The 9913-nt window shown below is 39.8% G+C and overlaps 1 protein-coding gene across 5 annotated transcripts in view; it reads left to right on the forward strand.

Moving 5' to 3' along the window:
- Window positions 1-9913, forward strand: part of BAIAP2L1 (BAR/IMD domain containing adaptor protein 2 like 1) — a 48613-nt gene that overhangs the window by 8068 nt on the left and 30632 nt on the right. The window contains exon 1 of one of the 5 annotated variants that reach the window (XM_042438124.1): window positions 501-527. The exons of 3 other annotated variants lie outside the window; for them this stretch is intronic. Coding sequence is in view for 1 of the 2 variants with exons in the window: in XM_042438119.1 (XP_042294053.1) it covers window positions 5087-5248 (162 nt within the window). In the remaining variant the exon portion in view is untranslated. Of the gene's footprint in view, window positions 1-500; window positions 528-5029; window positions 5249-9913 lie in introns of those variants that run through there. One more of the 5 variants, XM_042438119.1, reaches the window with a different exon arrangement.

The raw sequence follows: 9913 nt of genomic DNA on the forward strand, positions 1-9913 counted from the left end.
ATTATTATTATTATTATTATTATTATTATTATTATTATTATTATTATTATTTTATAGATGCATTGGGAGCAAAGTGGGATATAAGAAAATAATAATAGTAATAGTAATAATAATAATATTTTATTTTATAGATGCATTGGGAATATGGGGGATATAAGGAAATAATAACATTAGTATTAATAATAATAGTATATAAGTCGATCTCATGAATCTTCTGATTTCCTGACTGCCGTCCCCATTTCTGTCAATCTTGAATTCTTTTACTACACTCATCCCTCCATATTTGTGGATTTGATTATTCACAGATTTGGTTAATATGTCCTCTCTAGGAATATCTAGGTCCTCCATGCAACTCTATGGTCAACTTTAACCAAATGCCGCAATGAAAGACCTAGAGATTCCTAGAGAGGACACTCCGCTAGGCATCTGAAACTCCTCCAGCGCAACTCTATGGCCAGTGTCTGTTGGACTTTGAGCACAGAGTTGCGCTGGAGGACCTAGAGATCCCTAGAGTGGTGTCCTCTTAGGTAAAAACAGGGTGTTTTTATTATTCTAATATGCTTTTTCCATATTCACGGTGGTCTTGTGCCCCTAACCCTGGTGAATATGGAGGGACAAGTGTATTTCTATTTCTTCATTGTCGAGGTTGAACTTGTGAAGGTCCTCAGCGGTCATTATTTTGGTTTCCTTTATGCTCAGCATTAAGCCTGCCTTTACACTTTCCTCCTTGGTCTTACTTAGTAGTTGTTCCAAGTCTGGGACTTTTCCAGCTAGTACTAAGGTGTCGCCTGTGTATCTTAGATGGTTGATATTCCTTCCTCCTCTTTTCACTCCTCCTTCATCTGTGTCCAAGCCTGCTTTTCTTATGATATGTTCTGAATACAAGTTGAACAGAAGGGGTGAAAGGATGCAGCCTCTTCTGACCCCTTTGACAATTGGGAACCATTCTGTTTCTCCATGTTCTGTTCCGATAGTAGCTTCTTGTCTTGAGTACAGATTCTTCATCAGGACTATCAGATGCATTTGCCTGGGAGTAACAAAAAAAACCAGCGAATTTTGTTGGACTTCATTTGGAACAAAGGTGGGAATTTAGTTCAACCTTCCCAACGTTGTTGATTTCAATTCCCAGCCTTCCTTACCTGGAGTGGTCAGGACAGCTGGGAGTTGCAATTCCATTCGGAGGCCTGAAGAATTCCCACCCAAAGGATTACATTATGACTGCGAGGTTTCAGGATCAAAAGAATAAGTGACTTGGCCGCCATAGGTAGAGCCACCACCCCTGTGTAAGTAAGTGCTCCACACCTACTCTATTGCCTCTGGATTGTGTAGGCAAATGCCTACTATCTATAGCAGAAAGGAATTTACAACTTGAGTTTCCCTCTTGACCCCGTCCACAAAAATCACAGGGACACAGTCTACAGAAAGTGGCTTTTCAGAAGTACCTACAAGGGGTTGATGCTTTGCCTATTGCTCCAAGTGCTGGCAATAAATGAGATGTTTCATTGCATATTTGCTATACTAGCAGCAGGGGCAAGCGAAGAAATTTTGGAGCATGCTAAGACAGAGGAAAAGATGGCACTTTATATTCTGTTGTTGTTGTTGCTGTTGTTGTGTGCCTTCAAGTTGTTTCCAGCTTATGGTGACCCTTGGCAGGTTTCTTCAGAGCGGCTTTGCCATTGCCATCCCCTGAAGCTGAGAGAGTGTGACTTAACCCAAGTGTGTTTACATGGCCGAGCTGGGATTCGGACCTTGGTCTCCAGAGTCATAGTCCAACACTTAAACATCACACTAATATTAGGATGAAATTAGTATGGATTTTTCTTTAATCGACTAAATCAGTATTGTTTTTCTTAATCAGGTAAAACCAGAATAAAACACAGTTGAATAAAAAGTGATTTCCAAACAATTAAAAAGCATTCAGAGGGGCTGGAAAAGGGCAGCATCCCCTTTACAAGGTCCTTCCTCAATAGCCAGTCTGTTGCCAAAAGCCTGCCTGAATAACCAGTGTATTTGCCTGCCAGGAAAGGACAACAAGGAAGGATCAGCCTGGACTGCATCTCTGTGAATGTTCCAGATACACCCCATAAATGCAAATATGGACAGAAGAGGTGGAATCATTAATGCTTATAGTCCATTGTCTGCTCTGACATTGGCAGCACTCTCTAGGAACTTAAGTGGGAGATGTAAGTCGAGGTGTTTTAAGAATCATCTGCTACGTGATCCTTTTTAATCGAGATGTCAAGGGCTGAACCTAGGACTAATTCCACAGAAGGCACCTTTGCACAAAGGCATGATCCTTCTTTCTTTATCAAGTAGTTGAAGCCAAAACTTTCATTCCAAGATGGATTGTGTTGCCTTCACTGCTAAGCCTTGGGTCCTCTTCTGTGTAGTCTAACTGATCTCATAAAAGGGATTCTTCCCCATCCCTGGATCCTTTCAGCCTCAGATGCCAGGTGTTAAACCCCAAACATCTACATGCAAAGCATTTGCTCTATCGCTGACTGATCGATAGCCCCTCCTGTACCAAGTGAGTCAGCAGGCACATTTCAGTGTGTGGCTTGGCATGCCAACTTTACACATGAAGAGAGCTGACTCACATGTTTATATGTGCAAGGGCATGTGAGCACTCAAGCGGGGTGTGGTAAAGAAGCCTTTTACCTCGAGCTGCCCAAATCATTTCTGTTCTGAACCTGCAGACTCACAGTCAAGTTGGTAAAATGACAGATTTGATGTATCTTTGGAGGATTTAAAGGGAGGATTCTAATTTATGTAGTGATTCCAACTGTCACAATTACAAGGTGGAGGTTATTCCAGAGTAACACAAAATAGAAGGCCACATTCTCAAGATCACTTAATGTAAATTAGGTAGCCATTAATATCATCTCTCATGCTTAGTGACCATAACATGGCTTGTTTTTTCCATGCAGTGGCTGCTTCCAATCCATCTTATTTATTATGAGTGCTTGACAAGGTAGTGGCAGTTGTTTTGGATTTATAAAGGAGAAACTCAAGAGGTTTGTCATGTGTGTTCATATAATTCTTTATCATCAATCAGCTCCAGGTAGGAGCCAAAAACTGGAGCCAGATATTGAAAGGACAAAGAACTCTAGTCTTAATATTGACTTATCTGAAGAAGTGTCTACCTAACATAGGGGCTGGCTTGATAAAGTATGGATCTGTAGTCAATAGAAAGGTTGGATACCTACAAATAACATTAGAGTGCTTGTTAGAAAGAGATGCTGCTCCATCAGACACCTCTTTGGCGTAGGACATGGGGGTCCTTAAAGTGGATGGGGCGAATGATCTCTGAGTAGTTTTATGTCAAGGTGAGGTGTCAGTGTAATGCTGAAATAAGAAATATGTTTTAAAGAGGAGTTGCCAGGATGTAGAATAGTAGGGATGCTCAGAGGAAAAAAGACTGAGTCAAAGTACGGAGGATGCCAGTATACACCTGTGTCGGGAATCTGCCTTCCAATTCAGATGGCACAGTATTTCTATCAGGGATATAAACAGCTAGGGCTGGCATGGTTATGACTGTCTGAGCTTTGGACTACAAGTCTGGAGACCAAGGTTTGAATCCCCACTCAGCCATGGAAACCTGCTAGGTGATATTGGGCCAGTCACATGCTCTCAGCTTCAGGACAGACTCACACTGAACAAATCTTGCCTTGCAAACCCCATGATAGGTCTGCCTTATGGTAAGTTGGAAATGACTTGAAGGCACACAACAAATACAAACTTCTGGGAAACCTGCCTAGCGTCTTCAGCATAATTCTACGGGAGACTCTGGAGGGATAAGAAAAGGAGAATAGTATCAGTGTATGTTGTGCTTACATCAATGCATCCAAGGTAATAGTGCTTTAGTGTCACCCCTTGTCCTCCATTGCTCTGCTTAGATCCTGTAGATTCAGTCCCATACTTCTCTACATGAGTCTATCTATCTGGCGTGGGGTTTTCCTCCCTTTCAACTCTCTTCTACCTTCCCTGGCATTATCATCTTTTTTAGGGGTCATGCATTCTCATGATGTGGCCAAAGTACAACAGCTTACGTTTCATCCTCTTGGCTTCCAGGTTTAATCTGTTCAAGGACCCATCTGTTTGTCTTTTGGGATGTCCACAGTATCCTCAGCACTCTCCTCCAGTACCAGCTCAAATGAGTTGATTTTCTTCCTATCAGCTTTCTTCACTGGCCAGCTCTCACATCCATAAATGCTGATGGGGAATACAATAGATTGGACGATTCTAATGTCAGTGCTCAGTTGTATATATTTACACCTTGGGATCTTATCTGGTTCTTTCATGCCCTTCCCATTCCTAGTCTTCTTATCTCTTGACTTCAGTTTCTGTTCTGATCAGTGTTTGATCCAAGGTACAGGAAATCTTTAACTATTTCTTTTTCCTCACTATCTAGCTTGTATTTATATAGATCCTCAGTAGTCATTATATTTGTTTTCTTCATGTTCAGCCTTAAGCCTGCCTTTGCACTTTCTTCGTTGACCTTCCTTAGTAATTATTCCAATTATATGATGTTTTCCACTATTAGCCTGGTGTCATCTACATATCTTAGATTGTTGTTGTTCCTTCCTTCTGTCTTCACTCCTTCTGAGTCCAGACCTGCTCTCCTCAACTTAAACATGAGGCTGACTTCTACTCTGCTTCTACAGACTAACACGGCTATATCTTCGGTATATTAATACAGCATGTGTATTACAGTGAGTTGTCAGACATAGTTATACCTGTATATGACTACATTGAATTTGTTTTGGCCTTAGGCCATAACAAGATAACGTAGCCATGAACAATAAAGGACACAATACCACTATTAAAAACAAAACACAGGGTTTCAGCAGTATAGATCCAGATCAAAACCATCATGTGTTTAATATTCAATTACCTAAGTGACAGTCAATTGCACAAACACTAAAATAATTTATCTGGATGTTTGTTAATGTCAAAATTGGAGGGTCTTTTTTTATTGTCACACTCTTATTGCTGTTCATTAATACATACTCTGTTTTCTATTGCACAACTTGCAAGTTCTTCATATGGCGAGAGGAAAGACTAGAAGTGAATTAACCAGCTTCCAATGTCAAGAGAGATGGTCATTCCACTTCTCCCAGAAAACCACAAAAAACAACAGAAGCTGTGTAGTCTGTGTTGTCTGACAGCTGGAATATGCAGACGCAGCCATTTCTATCATCTTGCGTCCAACTTTCCAGAGCTCTTGGCTGTATTTTTCTTCTTAAAAGTACATAAGACAGGGATGATCCTATTCCTGCATCCACTCAATATAAAGAAAACTGGAGTGGCTCTACCATATGCTGTTTGAAAACTGAGTTCCTTTGTACCATGAGAAATCTGTTTACTACTACTACTACTACTACTACTACTAATAATAATAATAATACAGTAGGATTGGCAAGAGCAGAATCCCATTCTTTCCCAGCTCAAGCACTTATTGCCAGGTATCAGGACTTAAGATACTGAGTCATTTGGAAATGTTCACATGGGGACAGGATCACTCTCCTGTTCTTATCCCATCCTGCGATGGCATGAAAGGATTTCAGATTGTAACGCCGATCCCACCATTAACCTGTCATTAAAGTGGCATTGCATTAATGCAAACTTCCATTAATTCAAACTACCGGACAGTGTTGTTTTAATAACAGGCGAATCACAGGATAATGATGGGATTTGCGTGACTTCATCTGAAAGCCTGTCGCTCGATTGCTGTCATTCACGCTTCCCAGATGGGATAAGCTTGAATGCCATCTGAAAGTCCTTCCCACAGTCGCATGGGAAAGCTGGGAACATGATGGAACAGCAATGGGACATCCTTCATCTGATAATCTCCCTTGTCTGGTGCCCAGCACATATGGCACTGCCAATGCCATGCTTTTGCATGGGATCACCCAATGGTGACAGCACTATAATGGACCACTCTGTAGCTATTCTGCTTCTAGACCATTATGGTGCTTTCACTCAAGCACTTTATGAGGGGTAGGTTAGCATGGTGGTGTCTGGGAGGGGTGACAATAGGTGCCAATGGCCTTGGGAATGTGATTGACCCAAAAGGCACATTAGAGGCACGGTGTTCAGATCCCACAAAATCTGGAGTCAGCCTAGGATTAGGGCTGATTGTGTTGAACTATTTTGTGCCACACACAATACATTGTGCTGGGCAAGCCACTTTTATTTCCTCAGTCTCTGTTAAAGTGGGATGGGCTTGGAAGGAAGGAAGGAAGGAAGGAAGGAAGAGATAGAAAGAGCTGGTGTTGGTGGACCTGTCATGTGGTTTACATATATTGTACAACATATAGTACAACAGTATATGTAAACGTCTTTAAATTCCAGGTATTAAAGATTTAGGAAAACTGTTTTAGGAAAAATTGTGTTTGCGCTTGACCTCATGATTCCTTCTCCACACAACCACAGTAGTTGTTTGCCTAAAATAGAATCCATTTATTGGATTCCCATCAGTATATATTTATACACATTGCATAACATTCTTGAATGTACTTCCACAATGAGAAGCACACATGCATAAAGAGCCTACTGTTATTGCAGGATTGGTCTCAAGGTTCACTTTTATACGAGAAAGAAAGCGTCTTCAAAATATTTAAGTGTATGCCATAAGCCAAAGTCCATTTGACAGAAATTAACAATAACAATAATAACATGTGTATGTTAATATCCAACATAATTTTGTACATAAACTTGTATTTATATAAACGCAACATGCTGTTAACTTATACTGTATTATAGTTGATATGATTACAGAAATTATGCATTTTACATATATATATATATATATATATATCCATTAAATGATATATCCATTAAATGATGTAGGTTGTTACTTTCAGAAACTCAGAGATAATAAACTAATTTCATTTCTGAGCTATATTTTTTCATATCTAGGTCTATATTAGTGGAAGTCATCGATAATTTGCCAGTTTTCGCCCATCTTATGACCTGCTATGCGATAAATGATTAATTGATATACTATATATTTAAGTTCTTCAACATGTTTGAATAATGGAACTATATCTAGTTCTCCAGCAGGTATTTTTAGGATGAACCTGCTTGCTAGATACAACATGATAGTATTAGACAATAAATTCTCCGGTGCCTATGATTTTATATAAATATATACTTAATTAACTTCTTTGCAAACAGTTAATAGCACAGTTTAGTTAAAGTGCCTTTGTAAGCTTCAGGATGTAAATATATAAAGCAGGATGTAAGTCTTATGGCTTACACATTGTTGATCCATGCTCAACTTTGTTGAACTAGTCGTGTTCTCATAGATAGAGTAAGCCATGCGTTGAAGAGTGGAAATGAAAATGTTACAGTATCTCATTCTTCTAACAGCTTTTGTTTGGAAAGTGAAAACTGTTTTGAGGTGTATTTTTTAATGTTCAAAGAGGAGGAAGAATGGGTGTCTAATGTATAAGTACATTTTGTGTTTTGTGTGAACATGTATATGTTCATTTGTGTTTATATATAATGTAAGTATAACTGCAAAGCAGAAGGCTTATTCTGCCAGGTCATTTGTATCAGCCAGATTTGTTGTTGTTGTTATTGTTGTTGTGTATTTCTCACCCGACGATGACCTTAAGACAACCCTATCACAAGGTTTTCTTGGCAGGTTTCTTCAGAGAGGGTTTGCCATTGCCATCTTCTGAGCCTGAGAAGAGAGTATGAATTGCCAAAGATCACTCAGTGAGGATTCGTACCCTAGTCTGCAAAGTTATAGTCCAACGCTCAAACCACTATGCCACATGGCAAACTGTTTATGCATTCGAGGAAATAGTCATGTAAGCCAGCCTGAACCTAAGACAGGGAGAGGAAAGAAAGGGGGAATCCAGCAACACCTTTAAGACTGATATATTTCAGCATAAGCTTTCACAGATCCCAGTCCACTTACTTCTGAAGGAGTGAAGTCCACAAAAGCTTATGCTGAAATGCATCAGCCACAAAAGAAAGTGTTCTTCCACATCTCACTCTTTGCTGGAACTCTTTGTTCTCCCGAGTTTTCTGATGTTATAACTAATGAGGTTCTCTTTCAAGAGACAGCTAACAATTTCAATACTAGCTCTTTTGAGGATTAATCTGTGAAGGGCATTTGCTCTTCTTGGTCTGTTTTGTAGAGATTTCTGGGGAGCCAACTCCAGAGAGCATTGAACGGGGCAGTATCTTTCTTTTTGTGGGATTTCTGGACATGGTTTGTATGTGAGAGAGGAAGGGAGAGGACGAGAGGGACAGAAATAGAGAGAATTAATATATGTTGTCCCTTCATTTTGGTAAGCTAGATCTCTGTTGCAGAGATCCGGATCTTGCCCATGGTGGAATGCAGCCCTTGAGCGAAGCTTCAAATCCTAGTCTGCAAGGTCATAGTCCAATGTTCAAACCACTACACCATGCCCCCATTCCCAATTCTTTGGGCAGCGTTTCTCTCTCTTTTTCCATTTTTCTCTCATTCATTCTCTTCTATGCATACTTTGTCTAAGTACATTCATCATTTGCGTTCTCCTTCGCTACCTCTCTGCCGCCTCAGTTCTTCTCCATTTCCCCATCCAGAATAAATCTAGAAGCCATGATTGGAACGCATTCAATTTTTATTAACATTGTAAATTCCATCAAATTCAGTGCCACTTGTCTCTGAATTAGGCAAGCATTGATAGGATTGCCCAGTTGGTACCTACCTATCATTATTGTGGTCTTTATCATCATCATTTCCCTCTTCCAATAATCTGTTGTGGTTATTTGTTGCATAATTATGTCTGTGATTATAATTGTTTGGAAATTAGAAGGGTGCTTGGATCCTGATTTTGATCCATCATTCAAGTGAGGCATCTGTGTGCTCCAAAATATCATTGTAACTGTCCCGCATATGGTTAACCATATAATGCTCACAGTATTCTGAGATGAGATACTAAACAGGTCGCAAAACCAGATTCCTCAATGTGATTTTGACACCGATCCACCTTGATCATGGAGATAAACCTTGTGTTTACTAGTCCTCTATAACTATAAGAGGAGAGAGTGCTAGTCTTTTTGTTTGGAAACTAAGCACCACAGCATTTCAACATTTCAGCTTGTCTGTGCTTGTTTTAAGTGACCAAAAGGATAGAACGAAAGTCATTTTAAAGCTATGCTGGCAAAAGAAATCAACAAGAGAAAAGGAGGAATGGCCAAAGTATGTGTATCGCTAATCCGAGTCTTCCTAACATTCAGAATTCTTATGTACATTAATGTAAAGATGAGCTAATTGAATTGTTTAACAGTTTAAAGATGTACATATGTGCGAAAGACATTTGGGACTTGTGCTTGAAGCCTTTCAAAAGAATACGATCTAATTAGTGAGGTATAAAATGTAAAGTTCTTCCATGGTACAACCCTAGCCCAGAAAGTCTCCTTAGGAAGAGAAGCCCAAGGGTATATAGGAGGTTTCCATGCCATTGGGAGAACCATTCAGGTGGAGAAAGTGTCATAGGAAACTATGGCCCCATACAGACAGGCCAAAATGAAGCTGCTTCAGGTCACTTTGGAGGTATGCTGTTTCAGTGATGCATGTGGACTAAGAGTCCGGAAGCTGCGCTAAAGTTGCCCTCTAGTCCTTAGGAACTTGTCCTCCACTATGATTCATGTGATACATTTGAGTGTTTTACTGCGTTATCTGCTTAGATAAAGAAAATGAAATGAAATGCAGGTGGAATACAACATTATAATGATCATGTTGGCAAGGTATGTGGCCTGCCATAGTACAAAGCCAATGATGTAACGTTGTCAATATGTAACTAACACTGTGTGTGTATGTAAAGTATTTCTGTATTTCAGTATTTTAGTGATAGGAATATACTTGCATTAGCAATGAATGAGTCAGTCTAACTTTGCAATACATTGGTAA

This window comes from Sceloporus undulatus, chromosome 8, assembly GCF_019175285.1.
Source record: "Sceloporus undulatus isolate JIND9_A2432 ecotype Alabama chromosome 8, SceUnd_v1.1, whole genome shotgun sequence".
NCBI classification, from domain to species: domain Eukaryota; kingdom Metazoa; phylum Chordata; class Lepidosauria; order Squamata; family Phrynosomatidae; genus Sceloporus; species Sceloporus undulatus.